Source organism: Aethalodelphis obliquidens, unplaced genomic scaffold (genome assembly GCF_003676395.1).
Source record: "Aethalodelphis obliquidens isolate GAN/ISIS:26980383/991018 unplaced genomic scaffold, ASM367639v1 scaffold10, whole genome shotgun sequence".
Lineage (NCBI taxonomy): Eukaryota > Metazoa > Chordata > Mammalia > Artiodactyla > Delphinidae > Aethalodelphis > Aethalodelphis obliquidens.
In genome coordinates, this window is record NW_020837954.1 from 7,525,128 (window position 1) to 7,549,519 (window position 24,392).

The window sequence follows — 24,392 nt, forward strand, 5'->3', positions numbered from 1 at the left end:
CTTTTCCTTCCAAGTGTAACATGCAAAAAAAATACATTTTGATGTTTGTTGTTTTTAATGAAATGATGGGGGTATTACAAACTATGTGTGGGTGAAGAGAATTTGGATAATCTGTGTGTTTTTAAATGAATATTCTTATTGGACCAAATGAAAAGATGGGAGCTTTATGTTGGATACCAGTTGTTGGCTTTTTATTTAACTGGTCCATAAAATCTAAGCCCCTGGGAATCATTGCTGTGAATACTTCCTTATAGCAATGAAACATTCTGCAAATAATTTATATACTTTATGACAAACATGGTATGGTAAGGTATTTGTTAACTTTATTTTGGATATTATTTTTTAAGATTTAATCCATGGTGGTATGAAGAATAGCCTACAAGATACAGAAAAAGAATAGGCAGAATTAGGAGGGAAAAACCTTCCTGGAGGGATGGTCTTTAGCACCAAAACTTGGGTGAAGCTTCTTTATTGCCTATACCCTATGTTTGGGATCTTTAGAACTTTGTCTTTGCTCTATCCCAAGCTTTCACATCTTTGTAGGTAGTCAGAACAGATAATCTAGTCACTAGAAAGTTGATTATTAGATTGTTTTGGTAACCTAAAAGATTATTCTTTTTTGTGAACTTATCAGAAACACTACCAAAGTTACAAAAGAAGCTGCTGGTAGCAACTGCAGCTGGCAAGAAAGAATTTGACAAAGAATAAATTATAGAAGGGAGAGAATGAGGAGTGACAACTAATGGGTATGGGGCTTCTTTGGCGGGTGATTAAAATGTTCTGAAATTAGACAGTGGTGATGGTTGTACAACTCTGCAAATATTCTAAAAACCAGATTGTACACTTTAAAATGGTGGATTTGCAACTCTTGATGTTCTCGAGCTTACAATTTTTCCTTCCTCGTGTTTGCATCAGTAGATATATTTTGCATTTTAGAAACTTCTGAGAAATTCTTTTAATCTTCCCTATAGTTTATGCATGATAATGAGGAGGAATATTAGCATTGATAAGACAGTGAAACACAGTTTCATTTTTTAATAGACTCAGCCTTCTCTTGAGCTGTCTCATCACAATTAGATCTTGGTTTTTAATAACTAGTAATGCTGTGCTATTTAAGTCTCACGTCTCCTCATCTCATGTCTACTCTTAGAGGAACTTAAAGCACTCTAGAAGGAAGTTTGTGAGGCATTTCTGTCAGGGCAGCTACTGGCTCCTTCTGTGGAATATTGACACAGGCCACAGAAATGAGGAAAAGATGGAACTGTGGAATCAACCTGTGAATAATTGAGAGGTTATAATAGCTCTCTCCCCTTGGTTGAGATTTTCAAAAATGGCTTGTGAGGAAAACCTAAGTTATCTTTGTAAAGCCTATTTTAGCACTCAAAACAAATATATATTTGACTCACAAAAGCTTTGAAAATTGTGTTTATTAAAAGATCTCTTTGACACCAAGAAAGTATTTTTGAAATATATTACAAATATATAAATATGTAATTAATATATAAATATTAAAAAGCTATAGCAAAATACACATCCCTTCTTCCATCCCCTCTTTGCTTTCTAAATTGTTATCCTTCCCATACATGTGTTTGCATAGTTTTTTCACAAATGTAGATACCCACAAACTGTAATCTGTTGAGTATGGTAAAAATTTTACATAATTTACCACTAAAGTATATATTTTATTAATTCACCTTATACTCAGATTTCCACTCCTCGTGGGAACTGTTGCTCAGTCTTTCCTTTTCCCTCTCAGTCTTCTCCTAGAATTTTATTTTGAAGTCAACAAGTTGTCCCATTCCCTTTTAGACACTGAGATATGTACTTCATCTAGCTGTTCCTCTGAATCCCACTTCACTACCTGGCTCAAAGAAGGTGAAGGAAGAAGAATTGTAAATACATAGCTAATAGTGCGTGCGTGTGTCTATGTGTTTCCCATGCCTATTTTATCCTTAAGTGAAGCTTTGGGTGAAATTTTCGTGTGTGTTTTTTGTTGTTGTTCTTACAGCTCAGTTCCAAGGAACAAAAATCCATTTCAAGAGGTAAGTTCATATAAAAATCTTCTGTCTCTGAAATGGAAGGATGAAAGGTAACCAAGCAGTCTTGAAGAATATCTTTGTCCTAAACATAGCTTTATGATGATTACTGTATGGCAGTCTTGATAAATCCAATTCCATGTACCTAAGATTCTTTATAAATGACAAATTCAAAAATAACTTTTGGAAAAAGCCCTTTGGATTTATTTGGTATTGTTTAATTGAAGGATGAAGTTTATTTTCCTCAGAATTGTTTCTGAAAAATCTCCACTTCATTTTACTACTCGATAGAAATTAGAAATTTATAAATTTATAGACTTTTCTAAGAAATAAATTTCTTTATAATTGAAGTAGCATCAGGCACTTAGGTAAAAAAATACTAGCCAGCAAGGGATCACATCCTAAGTTGTGGAATGGGCTCCAGACTATACCCCATGTTTGAGAGTTAAAATACTGTTTTAACTATTTCTTTTAACTTACCTATTTTTATTCTGTTTGCATTTTTAGGCAATTGTTTTTGTGGTGGGAGGAGGCAACTACATTGAATATCAAAATCTTGTTGACTACATAAAGGTACATTTGACCTTTATATTCTTTTATCATTTGAGGTTTCACAGTTGTTCCATGTCTTTAACATACTAACATTCTCTGGTGGCTCCCCTGATTCTTACATAACCCCTTTTCTAGAGGTAGTTTAAAAATCCAGCAGATAGGGAAAAATGCCCATATGTTCATTGTTTTCCTGTCACATTTCTGGCCTAAAATTTTACTTGATTTGGAAAATAATGTACCTTATTGATGTAATGTACTTTGCAGCTATCTTATTTTGACTTTAAATGTTTAGATACCTCAAATAAGCCCCTGTTCTAAAAATGTCTCCCTTGGTGAGATGATTTACCGAACCCCATTTACCTGAATAATAAGCACTTTTCTCTCATCTTATTGACCTAAGTCAGCAACATACTTCGAACAAACTTGGAATGTCTGCTTTTTCAGCAAACAGGTGCTTTAGAGGTAGCACGTTAGAAGTGGTGTGCTATTCAAAACTGACAGCAGCAGGGAGTGACAGACAACTAAGCAAAAGAATATGAAGGGAAGGGTGTAACTTGAAGAGCAAAAACACCATTTAAAATGTAGAGGCAACAGAACTAGTGATTGTTGCAATGACATTTTGTAATCTTCATTTAATTCACTTAATATTGAATAACGATTATTCCTTATGTCCTGTATTACATAAGACTTCAATAAAGGTAGAGGTTTTGGTACAGCAGTAGAAAAAAATACATAGGCAGATGTCACAGAGCTTCAAAACCACCAGGTACCTCCAAGGATCCTAGCTCAGTTGCACATAACATGCTTCAGAATGTGAACCACCACTAAGAGCTATACCTTGGTCTCGGGAGCATCCATCTTATACTAGGAGAGGTCTTTTATACCCCTCTCTGTTCATATAGCCAGAATCGGGCTGCATGACTAGGCTCAAAGGCAAAAACCACGGGAACATAACAGAAACCAGGTGTAAACCATCAATCTGTACAATTTTTAAACAGTGCTGACAAACTAGTGCAAGTTGTCCCTTGGTCTATCTGTGAACCTTGGGCAGGACTATATTAATCTATTTCATTCAGATTTGGCCAAGGGTCAACAACATGATTGGTTCCAGGTGTGTTCCCAAGGATAAACACAGGGTTACAACAGACCAGCTGAAATTAATCCTGTACTTATACCCCATCCTTGGTTAAGCTTTCTTAATTACATTTGTCAGCATTCTTTCTGCTTTTTTCTTTTACATTATAGGACAGAAAAACAGGAAGGATAAAAACCAAAATACTAACAAATACTAACCATTTGTTACACCTGAAATGCAGGTATAACTTTAAAGAAACATTGCAGTTTACCAGATATTCCAGTGCAAACTTGTTTTTAATCATGTATAGGCCTCACAACTCTTACCTCTCTCCACCACAGAAATTTTAACTTTGTGAAATGTATTAATAAGTTGAATCAATGTAACAATTAATTGTTTATTAACTAAGTCTAGTTCTTTCTCTGATCAATCACCTCCATCAGAACAACATCAGGGTTATCAGTGGTAGATATGTAAGCCCACCAAGTTATTCTTTACTTGGTTTCAGGTTACAAAATATTTTTTTTACCTTGATTATTACCCTCCACCCACCAAAACATGGTGTATAGGTAGTAGGGCACATGATACTATGACTCATCAGGCATGTAACAGGAATTTTATGTCCCTGTATCCAGGCACCTTTCTTAACAGATCATCAATCAGGTTCATATTTACACAATGGTCTTTGGCTCTTTTGTTGAACAGATTCTTTTGTATGCCTTTGAGCAGCAACAATATCCTAATTTTGCCTCCCAAAAGGGGTCCTCTGAAATATATAAAACCTGTAAAATGAGAATACGTAAAACAAAAGGAAGCATTAGAATTATTCTAGGTGTTTATCCCCTAGATGTTATTGGCATCATCAAAACATAGCACGTGAATAAGCCCAGATTAAATCTTTCATAAACCTCCCAGAACCCATCTTGGACCTTCAGCTTCAAATAAAGGAGGCTATTTCTGCAGGTGTTATGGGCATCTATAAATATAGGTAAGAGTATTATTCTCTTGCTGTCAGCCTCTTGCAAGGTACCAAGATAATATTAGCTTTTTTTTTCTTTTTTTGGTATTATTTACTTATTGGTTACCTTCCTGAGAATCAAGACTTCTCCATCGTCCATGTGTCATTAATTCTTACCCAGAATTTGGCCCTTGGTTTAGAAGACGATCAGATTCAGCAAGACGCCTGATCCATAGAGCTGGCAACAGTATGAGATTGGCCAGTACTTTCCCCTTTCTTCATTCCCAGTCACAGGAGGCAGGTTGGATAAGTGCGAGTTTATAGGACTGTGTTATCCACTGGTTAGTACAGATGCAGAAACTATTAATCCCAGTTTACACAGATGAAAAGAAACATCCCATTCCATCATTCCTCAGACAGATTTAGAGGTATTGTCTTGATGTCTTGTTTGCAGTTAATCCTTTCTTCAGACCTTATAAATGTGATTCATGTCCCTGTACTACAGGATCAGGCAGAGAAAAAGAAACATTTTTAGAAATGCAGGAGAAATTTTTAGTGGTTTCTGTGTTACTACCCCACTTCCTCCCTCCCCTGTTTCTCCTACGGTATCTCAACAACCTCTTTGCTGTTGATTCCCCTTTTAGTTAAATGCCTGTTATGTTTTAACACACATTCTGTCATGCAAGCCACTCTTTCTGTCTCTTATTAGAAAGAGATGTGCCTAATTTAGAAAGTAGATGTTTCAAATGTCAGTTTCAGTTTTCAGTCAGTCCACTACTTTGTGTTTGGTAAGGTATATGATGTCGGTCTATTGTGTACGCTTCTTAGCATGCTGTTGAACTGCACCTGCAGCAAAATGGGTTTCTTTGTCAAGTGATGTACATAAAGGAAGTCCAAATTGAAACAGTTTCTGCTGTGATGTTAAAGGTGTTAAAGGTATTTGCTTTAGTCACCAGGTGTGTAAGTCCAAATCCAAAATGAGTGTCTATTCTGGGTAAAACCTATTGCTGTCCACCTGGAACCATAGGTAATAGGCCAGTGTAATTCTATGTAAACATGTATTTGGAATTGCTGGGTCATAATAACTGTGTTTAACCATGTGAGGAACTGCCAGATTGTTTCCAAAAATAATGTAAAATGCACCATTTTACATTCCCACCAGCAGTGTATGAGGGTTCTGATTTCTCCACATCATTGCCAGGACTTATCTGACTTTTTGATTTCGGCTGTACTAGTGGGTGTGAAGTGGTGTCTCATTGTGGTTTTGATTGCATTTCCATGATGACTTAAATGATGTCAAGCATCTTTTCATGTGCTTATTGGCCATTTATATATCTTCTTTGGAGAAATGTTTATTGAGATCCTTTGCCCATTTTTTAATTGGGTTATTTTGCCTTTTTACTACTGACTTGTAAGAGTTCTTTATATAATCTAGATACAAGTCCCTTATCTTGATATATGATTGCAAATATTTTCTCCCATTCTTTGATCTTTTCTCCTTCTACCTGGTGTCCTTTAAAGTACAAACCTTCATTTTTTTCTTTTGTTGCGTGTGCTTTTGGTGTCGTATGTAAGAATTCTTTGCCAAAGCCAAGGTCATGAAAATTTACTCCTGTGTTTTCTTCTATAGGTTTTATAGTTTTTGCTCTTACATTTAGGTCTTTGATCCATTTTGAGTTAATTTTTGTATATAGAAAAAAGTCCAGTTCATTCTTTTACATATGGCTATCCAGGTTGTCCTAGCACCATTTATTGAAAAGACTATTTTTCCCCACTGAGTGGTCTTGTAATAGAGGGAGGCAGTATGCAGCCCTTAGCACGAAGCCTTTGCTGGGTGCTGTTACTGGGCAACCCATTACCAGGCAACAGTTACTGAGAGACCACTAACTAGAGCCGGGGTTAGGAGGTCCCGCTCAGTCATTGGTCGGCAGAGTGGTGGTCAGGCGGAGCGAGGTAAGAGGCAGATCCTGGCCTCCTCCCTGGGGCCCTCCAGCTCACCTAGCCTCAGGCCAGTGGATGAGCTGGAGGGCCCCAGGGAACAGGCTGGGGGCTGTGTCCTGCAGGGCTCTAGAGCCCTCGCCAAGGCCACCACACTGGCCAGGCACAGGCCTTGAGGCGGCGGTGAACCTCTCCCCCATCCCTACCTCCATGACCTGATGGCGGTGGCAGTCTGCATGGGACACAGTCTGCGGGACCTGGCCCCCGCCATATGGGCGGCCTGAGGAGCCTGAGGGCCAGTTGAGTCCTGGGTGCCTGGCTCCCTCAGTGATGACAGCTGGGCAGGGTCTGGGGACCTGGCCCTGAAGGAGCCACCAACTGAGATCTGCCTCCTCTTAGCCAGGACCTGGACCTTGGAAGGTGAAAGTTGTGCCTTGGGACCTTGCCCTTTCTTGTCAGAACAGAGAATAACATTTGTTTGGTGGAGATTTACAGGAACATGGTTACCTAACCATGACCTGACCTCAAGAACAAAGGATCTGACACCAAGAAGTTTGCAACAACTAACCAAGCCCTCCCTCACTTCTCCTATAAAAAGGTCTTCACTGAAAGCTTTCAGGGAGTTTGGGGTTTTAAAGGCATGAGCCACCCATCTCCTTGCATGGCCCTGCAATCAACCTTTCTCTGTTCCAAACTTCGACGTTTTGGTATTGTTTGGCCTCACTGTGCGTCAGGCACATGGACTTGTGGTTTGGTAACAGTCTTGGCAGGCTTGTTGAAAATCAGTTGACCATACATGTATGGGTTTATTTCTGGACTCTCAACTCTATCCCATTGATCCATAGGTCTGTCCTTGAGCCGGTACTACACTGTAGTGAGTTTTGAAATCAGGATATATGAGTCTTCCTACTTTATCCTTTTTCAAGATTGTTTTGGATTTTCTGGGTTCCTTGCAATTCCATATGAATTTGAGGATCAGCTGTTAATGGCAGTTGGATTCTGATAGGGATTGCGTTGAATCTGTAGATAAGATGAAAATACTCCCCAAAACTTAACACTATTAAGTCTTCTAATCCACGACGTGGAACGTTTTTCCGTTCATTTAGATCTTTTTCTTTCAACATTTTTTGGTTCCTTTGCAGTTTGTTGTTATTTTCAGAGTTTAAGCTTTGTATTTCTTTGAGGTTTACTCCTATGTATTTTTTTATGCTATTATGGATGGAATTGTTTTCATTTCATTTTTGCAACTGTATAGAAATCTGATTGTTATATATTGATCTTGTGTCCGGCAACCCTATTGAACTCATTTATTAGTTCTGATGGTTTGTGGGTTTTTTTGGATTTTTAGGATTTTCTATATACAAGATCATGTTATCTCTGAATAGAATTAGTTTAACTTCTTCCTTAACCTATCTGGAATGTTTTTCTTGCCTAACTACCCTGGCTAGACCCTCCAGTACAATATTTAAGAGTCCGGAGCAGACCTCTTTATCTTCTTCCTGATCTTAGGGACAAAGCATCCAATCTTTCACCATTAAGTTTGCTGTTACCTATGGGTTTTTCATACAGCCATTAATGTTTAGTAGCTGCTAAGCCATGTAGTTTAATTATCCTGAGAATTCTTTGTTTTTTAATCCTGTTTGGTTTTACTGTTTCCTTTGTTCTGAGTAATCTTCATCTTCATCTTCTTCCTATCATTCAGCCCCATTCAGGGGAAACTGAGCTAGTAGGTCTATGACAGCCTCCCTCATGACATCGGAAACCCATGTTAGTGCAACCTTGTAGTATGAAACAAAACTTACGGCTTATGCCTACAAGAGACTTGTAATTGAGAATGTATCTAACATGGCACTTGATTTATACCAGTTCACAAAACAACGGGCAAGTGCCATTTTTGTTGGGAAGGCAAAGAAAATACTATAATGATTCTAGGTGATTTATTTAGTAATGATGTTAGTCTGACTTACAATGTAACTGCTATTTGGTATAACACTGATGTATTTGATAAAAATTAAATGGATTGATTTTTAACAAGACATTTGATAATACTGATATCAATGACCAAATGTATTGGGAATTTTACTTAAAGCCACCACAAGTTGTTCTTTTGATGGAAGGTGATTGGCTAGAGAATTAACTAGATTTAGTTAATAATTAATAGTTACATAGAATCAAGGTATTAGTACATTAGTTCAATTTTTAATGGCAGGAAGAAATATCAAATTTGTGCATAATTAAGAATAAATTTACACTGAAATATTACTAAACTGAGGTGTTAAAAATTAAAGCTATACCTACCTTACTGGATGATCAAAAGATTAGAATTTTTGTGTTTATCTTTGTTTTTGTATTCTATAAATGCTATAAAAGATGAAAAATGATGACAAATAATTAGAATTAAGCAAGCTTGTCAAGGGTGGAGAGGGAATGTACTTATATAAGCACAAGATTAATCTCAGCTAGTTAATATACCCTGTGCTAATGTTAGGCCAACCCTGAATGAAATGTATTAACTAGTGTTTAAAATAGGCCTGTGCTAGGGTCCAAGCTAGACTAGGGGGCAACTTGCACTAGCTTGTCAACATTCTTTAATGGAAAATGTAAAGATTGATTTGCACCTGGTTTCTGTCATGTTTTCTTGTTTCTGCTGTTAAGCCTATTCACGCAGCCTGATTCTGGCTATGTGATCAGAGAGGTATAAAAAAAACCCTTCCTTGGACAAGACTGGGGCTCCACTGAGACCAGGGTATCTCCACTGTATCTTGGTGGTTCACAGCTGAAAATGAAATGTGTCATATTACTGAGATGGGGTCCTGGGAGCTGTGCCTAGAAGTTTTGGACCCCTCTAATGTTTCCCTATGTACTGTGACCTCTACCCTTTTGTGAGTACAGCCTCAAGAATCCCAATTATATGACCCTATTTTATGGCTGCACATACCATCTCATTTTGAAGAAAAGGAGAGTGAGGTGTGACTCTCGTTTTACTTGTTCTCAGAGAAGGTCAGCTAGAACATTTATTCAGCCAGCGATGTTATTCGGCTCATACATCACAGAGAAATGTCCTTATCTTGTATTACAAAGCTGTAATTCTTTTTGTTCCTGATTAATTAATCATATTTGCTTTGTTATGGAATAAGCTTTTTACTTTACAAAAAAAATCTTACAAATTTACATTCAAGTTCACAATACATGTAAGAATTTCAGCATTAAGAACTTACCAAAATTCTCCATCAAAAAGTTTGACTGCTTGTAATTGGGTTCCAACATTCTGTCAAAATTCAGAATGAAATTCATAGAGTTACAGAATGGAATAGGGTATATTAAGACATAAATACTGTATTATCACAAATGAGTCTGAAATGACAGTCCATGCGACTCACACCATATCCTACTTTCAGCGTAACAAAACTTGAAGAATGCTTTCTTCAAGTAGTTACAGATCTTACATTGGAAGAATGTTGGCCTAAGATTTTATAAATAATTGTGGCTCCCATGAAATGTGTCAGTAATCACATTCCTTCTATTTTCAGTGTAAATGGCACTAGAAGTGTACCTACCACCTATATTTTGAAGAAAAAAAAAAAACTATGCCCATCTCACTCCTTTATTCCATGTAATTTTAGGATAGACATGTGTACACTAAAATCCAATACTCCCCCCCCAAAAAAGTAAAACTTTTAAGAATAACCAAAAGTCTTATTAGGTTTAACCCCTCTTCTTGGGAATATTGAAAATATTACTTGTTACTTGTATCTGAGTTCTGTATCTGATTTTTTTACAGGGGAAACAAGGCAAGCACATCTTATATGGCTGCAGTGAACTTTTTAATGCTACACAGTTCATAAAACAGGTAAAGTGTACTTTTTAGTTTGTTTCTGTTAACATACCCTAAGTTGCTGTTGATATTTTTCAGAAGAGAGCAAGATAATCATGTTCATCTGAACCAGCTGAAACTAAAAGCCATAGAGCTAAAAGAATGTAAGGTTGTACCATGGACAACTATAAAGGAAACTCTTATAAGTAACATTATTTCCATTATCCCAAATCTATGAAAAGGTAAATTTAATTCAGAAAAATTTTAATTGGAGTAGTGTTACTCACTTAGGCTAAATTCATTTCAGCATTTCCTTGACATACTGTCCACATTTCTGACTTTGCCGAGCTGAGAAATTAAGTAACCTTATTAAGGGGTTGTATGTGCTCAGTTGATACAGCAGAATTACATTCACCTTGAAAGTTAATGACAGCAGTAGCTGAGGTGTACAGTCTTTACATTCTTTTACTATTGTTTCCATGACTGTTCTCAGTAATTACATTAACTTCAACTTTTTAAAGCTTAAACTACCTGAGAGGCTCAATAGGCTGACCAATAATATCCATTCACCCTTACCTTGGCTGCCATAAAAATCATAACTGTACCCTGTGCTCGTTTTTAGCAGCTCTTCCTAGCATCTTTTTCTAGCACAAGTTTCTTACCCACATTATATGGTTCTTGTATTTTTAACCTTAATGAGGTGGCCCAGTGGTATTGTGAGAATTTCAGACATACAGAAAAACTGAAGAGAATTTGCACTGAACACGTGCATACTCCCCATTAACATTTTATTGTACTTGCTTTATAAGATACCTATCCATCTTTCCATTCTTCATTCTATTCCTTGCTCCACCTGTACTAATTTCAAAGTAAATTGTAGCTATCAGTACACTTCCCCCATAATACTTCATTGCCAATATCATTAACTAGATTTCATTATTTGTTTAGTTTGTTGTTGTTGTTGTTTTACCTTTGGAGATAAAATTTACAATAGTGAAATACACGTATCTTAAGTGTACATTCCTAACTTTGTCAGATGTTTCGTTCACCTGAGTATAACCCAAACCCCTATCAAGATACAGAACCATTACACCACAGAGTTCCTTTATGGCCTTTGCCAGTCAATCCTTGCTCCTAGTCAAAGCCTGCTCCCAAAACACTGTCTTGATGTTTTTCCACCATAGATTAGTCTTGTCTGTTTTAGAACATCATGTAAACGGAATTTTTCTTCGTTAGATTAACTAGAAGATTCTCAATTTTATTAATTTTTAATGAAGCAGATGATGTTAATGCTAATTTTCTCTCTTTGTTTTCTTCTTTTTAACCCTTGAATTTTATTTTATTTTTTTTGAATTTTACTTTTTTTTTTACACTGGAGGTTCTTATTACTTATCTATTTTGTACTCTATTTGTTTTCTGTTCCTTGGTTTCTACTTTTTATTATTTCCTTTGTGTTGATTACTTTGGGTTTACATTGTTCTTCTTTTACTAGCTTCTGATATTGGATAATCATTAAGTCATTAACTTTAGCTTTTCTTTTCTAAAATAAACATTGAAAATCATAAAATTTAAACTGTTGCCAAACACTGCTTTAGTCACATTCTACAAATGTTGATGTTATGTTTTTATTACCATTGTTGGAAATATTTTTAATTTACCTGGTAGTTTATTCTTTAGCCCATGTATAGAGATCTATTGTTTCAAGTATTTGTGGGTTTCTAGATATCTTACTCTTACTGATTTCTAATTTAATTCCCTTTTTGTCATAGAACATTCTATATGTAAGTTCATTATTGCAGAATTTATTTAAATTCCTTTTCTGGCCCAACATATGGTCTATCTTGTTAAGCACTCCATATGCACCTAAAAAAGAACATGCATTATGCAGAAGTTGAAGGAAGGGTTCTATAAACATTAATTTGGTCAAGGTAGTTGATAGCATTACTTAGATCCTCTATGTCTTTATTTTTATTTTTTTTTGGTCTAGTTCTATCAGGTATTGAAAGATTGGTATTAAAATCTCTGACTGTGATTGTGGAATTGTCTCTTCCTTTAGTTCTGTCAATTTCTGCTTTTTGTGTTTTTAAGTTCTGTTATTAGGTACATACAGACTTATTATTGTATATTCCTGATGAATGGATTCTTTTATATGCAGTATTCCTCTACATATCTGGTAGTGCTCTTTGTCTTGAGGTCTGCTTTATCTGACATTAATATAACCACCCTAGCATTCTTACACTTAGTTTGCATCTTATAACTTTTCCGTCTGTTTACTTTCAACTTGTCTATGCATTTATATTTAAAGCATATATCTTGTAGGTAGAATATAAGTGGATCTTGTGTTGTTTTTTTTAAACCATTATACAGTCTCTTTTAATTGGAGTCTATTGGTCTATTAACATCTAATGTAATTATTAATATGATTAGATTTAGGTCTAGCACTTTACTGTTTCCTCTTTCCTACCTTTCTTTGTATTATTTGAACACTTTTTAGAATTCCACTTTAATTCATCCATAGATTTTTTTTTTTTAGCTATATCTCTGCATTACAAATTTAGGGTTGCTCTGTTATGCCACTTGCGTTAAATGTAGAAACCTTGCAACCATACATACCCTCAACATTTATGCTGTGATTGTCATATTTTACATCTACATACATCATTAACCTCACAAGACAGTGGACAGTGTTACCATTTGTGCTTCAGTCATGTTTATAACAAAGACATAAATCTTTGCATTTATATGGATATAAATTCCAGTGCTCTTCATCCCTACTTATAGCTTCTCTTTTTTTTTTTTTTTTTTTTTGGCTGCATTGGGTCTGCATTGCTGCATGTGGGCTTTCTCTAGTTGCTGCGAGTGGGGTCTACTCATTGTTGCGATGCACAGAAATTCTCATTGCAGTGGCTTCTCTTGTTGCAGAACACAGGTTCTAGGTGCGTGGGCTTCAGTAGTTCTGGCACGCAGGATGTAGTGCACAGGCTCAGTAGTTGTGGTGCACGGGCTTAGTTGCTCCGCAGCATGTAGGATGTTCCTGGACCAGGGCTTGAACCTGTGTCCCCTATATTGGCAGGCAGATTCTTAACCACTGTGCCACCAGGGAAGTCCCCCTACTTATAGATTTTAATTTCCATCTGTTGACTGAAAACCTTTTAGCATTCACTGTAGCTCTGGTATGCTAGCAGTGAGTTCTCTTAATTTTTTATTAGATGAAAATGTCTTTATTTCACCTTTATTCTTAAATAATTTTATATATATATATATGCACACACACACATCTGTACATATATACATATATATAAATATTTTTTCTGGATACAAATTTCTGATAGTTTTTCAGCACTTTAAAGATGTCAGTCCGCTGTCTTCTGTCTTTCATTGTTTCTTATAGGAAGTCAGCAGCCATTCAGATCAGTGTAAATTTTTTTTTAACATCTTTATTGGAGTATAACTGCTTTATAACAAAGTGAATCAGTTATAATTTACCTATATCCCAGTATCTCTTCCCTCTTGCGTGTCCCTCCCTCCCACCCCTCTAGGTGGTCACAAAGCACCTAGCTGATCTCCCTGTGCTATGAGGCTGCTTCCCACTAGCTATCTGTTTTACGTTTGGTAGTGTATATATGTCCATGCCACTCTCTCACTTTGTCACAGCTTACCCTTCCCCCTCCCCATATCCTCAAGTCCATTCTCTAGTAGGTCCGTGTCTTTATTCCAATCTTGCCCCTAGTTCTTCATGACCTTTTTCTTTAGATTCCATATATACGTGTTAGCATACAGTATTTGTTTTTCTCTTTCTGACTTACTTCACTCTGTATGACAGTCTCTAGGTCCATCCACCTCACTACAAATAACTCAATTTCGTTTCTTTTTATGGCTGAATAATATTCCATTGTATATATGTGCCACATCTTCTTTATCCATTCATCTGTTGATGGACACTTAGGTTGCTTCCATGTCTTGGCTATTGTAAATAGAGCTGCAGTGAACATTTTGGTACATGACTCTTTTTGAAGAGTTTTCTCAGGGTCAGATCAGTGTAAATTTATATGTAATGCGTAATCTCTCTCTGGTGCTTTCAAGATTTTATCATTATCTTTGGTTTTCAGCAATTTAATTATAATGTATCTATGCATGACTTCTGTGTATCTTGCTTGGGGATCACTGAGCTTCCTGAGTCTATAAATTTATACCTTCACCAAATTTAGGGAATTTTCAGCTGTTAGTTCTTCAAGAATTTTTATGCCCACTTTTGTCTCTCCTTTTGGGACTCCATTTACATTTATGTTTAACTGTTTATAGTGTCCCACAAATCCCTGAGGATGCTGTTCTTTAACGTCTATAAGTTACTCTGTCTTCAGATTCAATAAGTCTTTCTTCTGCTATCTCCATTCTGCTGTTTGATGTATTTACCAGTTCTTTAATTTTCACTTGGATTTTTTTTAAATGTAGTTTATATTTTTATGTTGAGATTTCCTTTTTTCATTCATTGTGAGCCTAGTTTTCATTATTTCATTGAAGATATTGTCCTAGCTGCTTCTAAAACGTGGTCTACTATGGGCCCACTCTTGGGGTCCAGTGGTTAAGACACTGCACTTCCAATGCAAGGGGCACAGGTTCGATCCCTGGTCAGGGAAGTAGGATCCCATATGCCATGCGGCATGGCCAAAAAAAAACCCTGTTCTATTAATTACTACACATGGATCATCTCACTGTTGGTTTCCATTGTCTTTCCCCCTAGAGAATGGCTCCATTTTCCTGTTTCTTCATATATTTACTAATTTTAGATTGTATCCTTTACATTTTGAATGTTGTATTTTGGAAACTGAATTCTATTTCTCTGAAGAGTGTTGGTCAAACCCAAAGTTCAAACTCTGTCTCTTGGGTAGCAGTTCAAATCTCACCTGTTTGTTTGTTAGTCTGTACAGTCTGTTGCCCCCAAACTCTTTCCTCTGGTTTTTCAGTCCAGAAAGACTGCAGGTTTTCTGTCAGTTTTAGCTGCCAGTATAGCACCAACTGTGGCCTGCCTTCAGGCTAAGAGCCACAGAACCAGAGAACTCAGTCCAGGCTATTCCCTCCTTCCAAGTGTTGATTCTGTTCCAGAAGCCACCTGCTTTCAGTTGCTCCCCATTGCCTACAGGTAGTTGGTTTTTGTATTTGTTTAAAGTTTATAATTTCTATCTCTCTGTCATAGACTTGGTGAAATAGTTTACCCAGCCTTCCAGAATTGAAAGCCTTTTCCCTTCCTTTTAATGATCTTTAGAAATATATTAAATATATTTCTAATTTCTTTTAGAAATAATATAGAAAAGTGAACTGTCAGCAGTAAAGTCACACATGATGTTGTTTTTCTTTACATTTTCATAGTGAATTAATATTAATTTTTTTATTCTCAGATTTTTGTTTTCCATTACTTGAATTTACTCCTATATAATGTTTACACATCTTTTTGCCATGACAGTTTTTAAATATCTATGAATCTTAAACATTTGAGTTAGTGGTGAATATTGAATGAAAATGTATTATTCTAGAAATGCAGTGCATGAAATAGAAAGCCTGGATTTTACCATGATAAAAGTGTGCATTTAAGGTGTTTACAAATATAATTCAAGCCCAAGTTTCCTTTGTGATTAAAAACAGTAATATTTATGATTTTTATGTTTTGTTTTAGCTGTCACAACTTGGACAAAAATAACACAGAAGAACCTTAACATGAGAATCTATTTAGAACTTGGATAAATGTAAAAAGTCAAAAGAGCCAGATGTTTCCTTTCTTCATATCAATGTCCTAACAGTGAAACTTAGAGTTATTTGTTAATTTTTAAGGAAATTCTATTCTTAATATAATGTGTACTGATTAAAACAATAAAGCATTTCAGAAATAAATTTTAACATTGTACATTATCTCTCCTGTTATGTTTGACAAATGAGAAAGAAAGTACTTTGGAAGGAAGGAAAGCTGTCTGAATATAATGTTAAAATATTAATATAATAACCAATATATTATGATTGAAGCTAGTAAAAGTTTAAGAATGTAATATACAAGTGTTATTTCATTGGTTCATGAATCTCCTACATCTCCTAAATTGTAAGCATTTTAATTGTAAAATTACCTTCCCATGGTTTGTTTCCCATGTTGCCTCTAGATTTTATAGCCACTTTAATGTCTCTTCTCTGTCTGGCACAGCTACGTACATTTTATCACATAAAATCCCTCCTTTATATAATGTCAAAAGTCAAATATTAACAACATCTGGAACAGACAAATACAAAACATTTATCCTGTAAAGTTCTAAATAATATGTAAAAGTAAGTGTTAAATTTGATTCTAACCTTCCTATCTGCCTGGCACATAGCACTAAAAAGGAATGTTGATCAGTCATATATCTCAAGGCAGTCATAAGATAAAAGCAAACCAATCGCTCCAGAGAAAAGAACTGTTCCTATTATAAAGGCCAGGGAGCTTTTCCTCCTAATGAGCCTCATCAAGAGAAATCTGTAGTGTTACAGACAACATCCTGATAATAGATAAAACAACACATTAATTAACAGAACTGCTTCTTTCCACACCCCCACCTACCATGAGTCAATGCTATCATACCAAAGCACAGGTCAAGAAAAATAATTCTAGGTGAGTAGTGGTTGATTAATGTGACTTATTCCTGGGATGAAATTCAAAGCATGTTTGGACTGCTATAACAAATTACCATAGGCTGGGTGGCTTATACAACAAAGTACTTCTCATAATTCTGGATGCTGGGAATTCTAAGATCAAGGTACCAGCAGATCCACTGTCTGGTGAGAACCTTCTTCCTGATTTGCAGACAGCCATGTGTCCTCACATGGTGGAGAGTACAGAGCAAGCTCTGGTCCCTCCATCCCCTTTTAAAGGCACTAATCCCATTGTGGGGACTCCACCCCATGACCTCATCCAAACCCAGTTACCTCCCAAAGACCCTACCTCCAAATACCATTACATTGGGGAAAAGACAGTCTCTTCAATAAATGGTGCTGGGAAAACTGGACAGCTACATGTAAAAGAATGAAATTAGAACATTCTTTAACACCATACACAAAAACAAACTCAAAATGGATTAAAGACCTAAATGTAAGACCTAATACTATAAAGCTCTTAGAGGAAAACATAGGCAGAACAATTTTTGACATAAATGGCACAATATCTTTTTTCATCTGTCTCCTAGAGCAATGGAGATAAAGACAAAAATAAACAAATGGGCCCTAATTAAACTCAAAAGCTTTTTTGCACACAAAGGAAACCATAAAAAAAATGAAAAGACAACCCACAGAATGGGAGAAAATATTCGCAAACATTGTTACCGAGAAGAGATTCATTTCCAAAATTTACAGACAGCTCATGCATCTCAATATCAAAAAAACAAACAACCCAGTCAGAAAGTGGACAGAGACCTGAATAGACATTTCTCCAAAGGAAACGTACAGGTGGCCAACAGGCACGTGAGAAGATGCTCAACATTGCTGATTATTAAAGAAATGCAAATCAAAACTACAATGAGACATCACCTCACACCAGTCAGAATGGCCATCATCAAAAAGTCTACAAACAATAAATGCTGGAGTGGGTGTGGAGGAAAGGGAACATAAATGTCCCTAAGTGCAACCTAAATGTCCCTCAACAGAGGAATGGATAAGGAAGACGTGGTACATACATACAATGGAATATTATTCAGCCATTAAAAATAATGAAATAATGCCATACTGCCATTCACAGCAACATGAATAGACCTGGAGATTATCATAATAGGTGAAGTAAATCAGAGAAAGACAAATATCATATGATATTGCTTATATGGGAAAGCTAAAAAAAAAATTATACAAATGAACTTATTTACAAAACAGAAACAGACTTAGAAAACAAACTTATGGTTACCAAAGGGGAAAGGTGGGGGGGGAGGGATAAATTGGGAGTTGGGATTGACATATACACAGTACTACATTTAAAATAGACAACAAACAAGGACTATATAGCACAGGGAACTCTGCTCAATATTCTGTAACAACCTAAATGGGAAAAGAATTTGAAAAAGAATAGATATGTGTATATGTATAACAGAATCACTTTGCTGTACACCTGAAACTAACACACATTGTAAATCAACTGTACTCCAATACAAAACAAAGATAAATACCATTACATCGGTGATTAAGACTTCAGCATTTGAATTTGTGGGAGACACATTCAGTCCATAGCACCACATCTGTCAAAGTGGCTGGCACTCAGCGCTTCAGGAGAGACCATTATGCAAAGACAATAAGGCTAATCAAGGTGATAAGCTACAGAGGAGAAAAAGCAATGTCCCTGTCTCCTTAGAAATGGAGAAGTCAGAATCTAAATAAATGTACAGAATGCTCTTTTCTTGTTACCTTTGCATTTTAAAATGAGGGTCAGAATGGCCATCATTAAAAAGTCTACAATTGAATGCTGGAGAGGGTGTGGAGAAAAGGAAACCCTCCTACACTGTTGGTGGGAATGTAAGTTGGTACAACCATTATGGAAAACATTATAGAGGTTCCTCAGAAAACTAAAAATATTGAATACAATTACCATATGATCCAGCAATCCCACTCCTAGGAATATACGTGGAAAAAACTCTAAGCTACATGCAAAAGAATGAAATTAGAACACTTCCTAACAACATACACAAAAATAAACTCAAAATGGATTAAAGACCTAAATGTAAGGCCAGACACCATAAAACTCTTAGAGGAAAACAGAGGCACAACACTATATGACAAATCACAGCAAGATCTTTTTTGACCCACCTCCTAGAGTAATGGAAATAAAAAATAAATGAATGGGACCTAATGAAACTTAAAAGCTTTTGCAAAGGAAACCATAAACAATGAAAAGACAACCCTCAGAATGGGAGAAAATATTTGCAAATGAAGCAATTGACAAAGAATCAATCTCCAAAATATACAAGCAGCTCATGCAGCTCAATATCAAAAAAAAAACAATCCAATCCAAAAATGGGTGGAAGACCTAAATAGACAGTTCTCCAAAGAAGACATAAAGATTGCCAACAAACACATGAAAAGATGCTCAGCATCACTAATCATTAGAGAAATGCAAATCAAAAGTACAATGAGGGATCCCTCACACTGGTCAGAATGGCCATCATCAAAACATCTACAAACAATAAATGCTGGAGAGGGTGTGGAGAAGAGGGAACCCTCTTGCACTGTTGGTGGGAATGTAAATTGATACAGCCACTATGGAGAACAGTATGAAGGTTCCTTAAAAATCTAAAAATACAACTACCATATGACCCAGCAATCCTACTACTGGGCATATACCCTGAGAAAAACATAATTCAAAAAGATACATGTACCACAATGTTCATTGCAGCACTATTTACAATAGCCAGGACATGGAAGCAACCTAGATGTCCATTGACAGATGAATGGATAAAGAAGAAGTGGGGCTTCCCTGGTGGCGCAGCGGTTGAGAGTCCGCCTGCCGATGCAGGGGACACGGGTTCGTGCCCCAGTCTGGAAGGATCCCACGTGCCGCGGAGTAGCTGGGCCCATGAGCCATGGCCGCTGAGCCTGCACGTCTGGAGCCTGTGCTCCGCAACGGGAGAGGCCACAACAGTGAGAGGCCTGCATACCACAAAAAAAAAAAAAAAAAAGTGGCACATATATACAATGGAATATTACTCATCCATAAAAAGGAATGAAATTGAGTTACTTGTAGTGAGGTGGATGGACCTAGAGTCTGTCATACAAAGTGAAGTAAGAAAGAAAAAAACAAATACTGTATGCTAACACACATATATGGAATCTAAAAAAATGGTACTGATGAACCTGGTGGCAGGGCAGGGATAAAAACAGACGTAGAGAAGGGGCTTGAGGACATGGGGAAGGGGAAGCTGGGACAAAGTGAGAGAGTAGCATTGACATACATAATATGTCAAATATAATATGGATGGCTAGTGGGAAGCTGTTGCATAGCACAGGGAGATCAGCTCGATGCTTTGTGACCACCTAGAGGGGTGGGATAGGGAGGGTGGGAGGGAGGCTCAAGAGAGGGGATATGGGGATATATGTATACATATAGCTGATTCATTTTGTTGTGTGGCAGAAACTAACACAACATTGTAAAGCAATTATACTCCCATAAAGATTAAAAAAACTAAACAACAACAAAAAAACATAATCCACTGTTTGAAGCAAATATAAAACAGTATATTAAAAAAAACCAAAAAAGCAAAAAGATACATGCACCCCTGTGTTCATAGTAGCACTAGTCACAATAGCCAAAACATGGAAACAACCTAAAGTCCATCAACTGATGAATGGATAAAGAAGATGTGGTACATATACACAATGGCCATTAAAAAAGAAGGAAATAATGCTATTTGCAGCAACATGGATGCAGCTAGGGATTATCATACTAAGTGAAGTAAGTCAGAAAGACAAATACCATACGATATCACTTATATGTGGAATCTAAAATATGGCACAGTGAACCTATCTACAAAACAGAAACAGACTCACAGACCTATATAGAGAACAGAATTGTGGTTGCCAAGGGGGAGTGGGGGAGGGAGAGGGATGGACTGGGAGTTTGGGGTTGGTAGATGCAAGCTATTACATTTAGAAAGGGTAAACAGCAAGGTCCTAATGTATAGCACAGGGAACTATATTCAATATCCTGTGATAAACCATAATGGAAAAGAATATAAAAATATATAAGTATGTCTATAACTGAGTCACTTTGCTGTACAGCAGAGATTACCACAACACTGTAAATCAACTCTACTTCAATTTTTAAAATTGAAGAAAAAAATGAGTTAGGAAAATAGTCTTGTCAATGAATGTAAAATAATTTCTTTCAAGCTTGCCTTAAATTCATATAAAATATTCTGATACAGAAACCTTTTTGTGGGACTATAAAGGTTTGGGGCCTTTTAAAGAAATCTCTGGGGAAACTTTGGCCTTTCTCAAACTATCCAAGCTTAGTCCCATCTGTCCTGGTGTGCATTACCTAGCATGGTCATCCACAATATTGCCAGGGTCACAGTTGCTGGTATCTTGGGCTAGGGAGCCCAGCAAGTCTGAACCAGCAAGGCCAGAGCTTGACTGATTCAGAAACCAGTTTCATCTGTCTCCACAAGGGTTATTCTCTTCAGAGGAATTGATTCCTGCCCCGAGAAAGCTCAGATGAGAGGCAAAGATCAATGGGAAAGGGAACTGCTCTGCCAGGTGATTTACAAAAGTTGCATGCATCAATTAATCCTCACAACAGCACTGTCAAGTAGGTGGTACAGCTCCAATTTTATAGATGGAAACAAAACTCAGAGGGTTAAATACCCTGCTCAAAGTCATGGCTGGTACATGGTGGAGCCAGAGACAGCATGCACATCTCTCTGCTCCAAGTCCCACTGCTGAAAATCTCCTGGCTGAGGAAGCAGGAAGCTTGGAGTCTTGCCCAGCCACTCCTCACCGATCAACCTGAGTCAGTCACTTTACCCCTCTTTTTCCTCCTGTGCATAATGAGTGGTACAGAGCAGGGACATCTAACATGGGGCCCTCCAGGCAATGCAGCTCACCTGAACCAGCCAGCTCAGGATGTTCAACAAAACAAACACCTTACCGATGAGCTCACACACAGGAACTGGCAGGCTCAGCCGCCTGTCTGAAAGAATTTGAGTAGTTTGGCATAAACATGGGAAAGGTCAGATGGGGCTCTACAATGAAAGGGAAAGGCAAAATTATAAAGGACTGGGAGGAAATTCAAGTCAAGATGGAAGTTTGCCCTGAAACGGAAGCTTCTGTTTCCTCACCATTGGGTACTTTGTGCTGAGACAAACTGTAAGACAGACCCCATTGCAGTGTGATCTAAACTGTGAATTTTCAACTCATGCTCTTAAAATTCACAATTTTTAGGTAATATTCAAAAGAAGGTGAATAGAAGTTGTGTGAAGACTTTTAAACTTACTTAAATAGACCCAGATCATCGCATCATAGACATTTGGAGAAATTTTTTCACGATTTTTTAAGATTGCAAAGCACAGGGCAACCTGACTCCAGGGGCTGATGAGACTGTACTGAGGTGACATGTGACTAAAGAAAACTGGAAACTGAATTTCTGATTTGTTATAGTGACCACATCAAAATAGACATAGACTTAGCAGAGAGAATTAGGGACTATTCAACTTCGCTTTGTTGAATTGCCCTGGGTTCAACAGAATCATAAATCTCAAAAGTTTATATCCAGCGTTATTTACAATAGCCAAGACAAGGAAGCAACCCAAGTGTCCATCAACAGGCGAATGGACAAAGAAGATGTGGTACATATATACAATGGAATATTACCCAGCCATAAAAAAGGATGGAATTTTGCCATTTGCAGCAACAGGGATGGACTTGAAGGTTATTATGCTAAGTGAAATAAGTCAGACTGAGCAAGACAATACAGTATGATATCACTTATATGTGGAATCTAAAAATACAACAAACTAGTGAATATAACAAAAAAGTAACAGACTCACAGATATAGAGAACAAACCAGTGGTTACCAGTGGGGAGTGTGAAGGGGAGAGGGGCAATATAGGGGTAGGGGATTAAGAGGTACAAACTATTAAACTATTATGCATAAAATAAGCTATTTTATAATAACTATAATGGAGTATAACCTTTAGAAATTGTGAATCACTATACTGTACACGTGTAACATATAATATTATACATCAACTATACTTCAATTTTAAAAAGTTTTAAAAAGTTTATATCCAAAGAAGTTTCTGGATGTTGATGAGTGTGTACCAGGCTTTAAATGTTTGTAGCTGCTTTTATCATGGAAACCTCAGGATGATTCTAAATTATCAATCATCAACCCCATCAATGTGGCTCAGTTTCAAGAGGAACAGCAGATTTTGCTAAAAGAAAGCTCTATGTATGAAGATGACACAGTATCCTAAGAATCCAGAGACAGCTACATCAACTCCAGGACTCTCCTGAAGGACCATGGCTAAGTGGCTGTAATAACATGTTGACTTTTCTGCCAGTATCCTTTTCCCTGATTTTTGTCACCCCAATCTTTTCTTCCTCTTCTTTCACCATGTGACTCAGGTGGAGCTGACACCATTCCTGACAAGTAAATGGTTAAGGGATAGATAAGTAAACAAATCCAGCCAAGGAGAGGCAATTAGATTCCTGCTGAGACAAAGCAGGGCCACTCTCTTTTCTGCTGGACTTAAACTGGAGGGCCTTAAATATGAGGTTGTTGATATTGCCACAAGATGCATGAGAATGAAACCAATGCAGAGCCCAGAGATGTCCTAATGACATCATTTGAACCCGCTGGGTTCAAATCTGAGTGTTGGAGCCAGAGGCAGACAGAGTAAAATGCAACGGATGATTGCAACATCCTTTGAAAGCCAAAGAAATGTAAACCAGACAAAACATAAGAAACAGTGATTTTTCAGACAATGGATGTCAGGAAGCACAGGACAGGGATCCCTAAGAGAAGAAAACAAACAAGATGAGCCCTACAATTGCACCAGCTTACTTCCTGGAGAGACTTTTTTCAGGGTGCAGCGCAGGCAGAGCTGGTCCAGAGGAGACAGAGTTGGACATCTGGGAAGGTTGAGGCAGCTTGAGGTCATAGGGTAGAATAATGGAAAGAAGAAAGCTACACAGGTAGAGAGTTCTAGAGGTCTTCAGAGGGTCAGATGAATACTGATCAGTACCTGTGTGTGAAGAAACTACCCAAGGTAGGGAAAGAACTACCTAAAAGAGTTATACAGGGAGCAGGAACAATTGTCTTTGCTCATGTGGGGTCAGAAATAGTATCTGTTCCCATCAACCAATTACCTCATAAATCATGCAGGGATTGGCAAAGTACTCAAAAGGGTTTTGCCTCAGTAGTGGGGAAAATTAGCCTGACTAAATGCTATTGTGGTCCCATCTAACAAACCTTAAAAGCAAGATTCAAAAGGATTGTTTCTAAGTAACTTAACCTTGTGCAAAAAA

General features: G+C 37.0%; 1 protein-coding gene across 10 annotated transcripts in view; it reads left to right on the forward strand.

The window, feature by feature from the left end:
- The window catches only part of SCFD1 (sec1 family domain containing 1), a 134,907-nt gene extending 118,635 nt beyond the window's left edge, over window positions 1–16,272 (forward strand). For 2 of the 10 annotated variants that reach the window (XM_027110989.1, XM_027110990.1), the window contains 4 exons: window positions 2,009–2,042; window positions 2,544–2,609; window positions 10,341–10,409; window positions 16,045–16,272. In XM_027110989.1, the coding sequence (XP_026966790.1) occupies window positions 2,009–2,042; window positions 2,544–2,609; window positions 10,341–10,409; window positions 16,045–16,068 (193 nt within the window). In that variant the 3' untranslated portion in view covers window positions 16,069–16,272. Of the gene's footprint in view, window positions 1–634; window positions 2,610–10,340; window positions 10,616–16,044 lie in introns of those variants that run through there. The other 8 variants (XR_003433598.1, XR_003433596.1, XR_003433592.1 and 5 more) reach the window with 7 other exon arrangements.
- The last annotated feature ends 8,120 nt before the right edge of the window (window positions 16,273–24,392 follow it).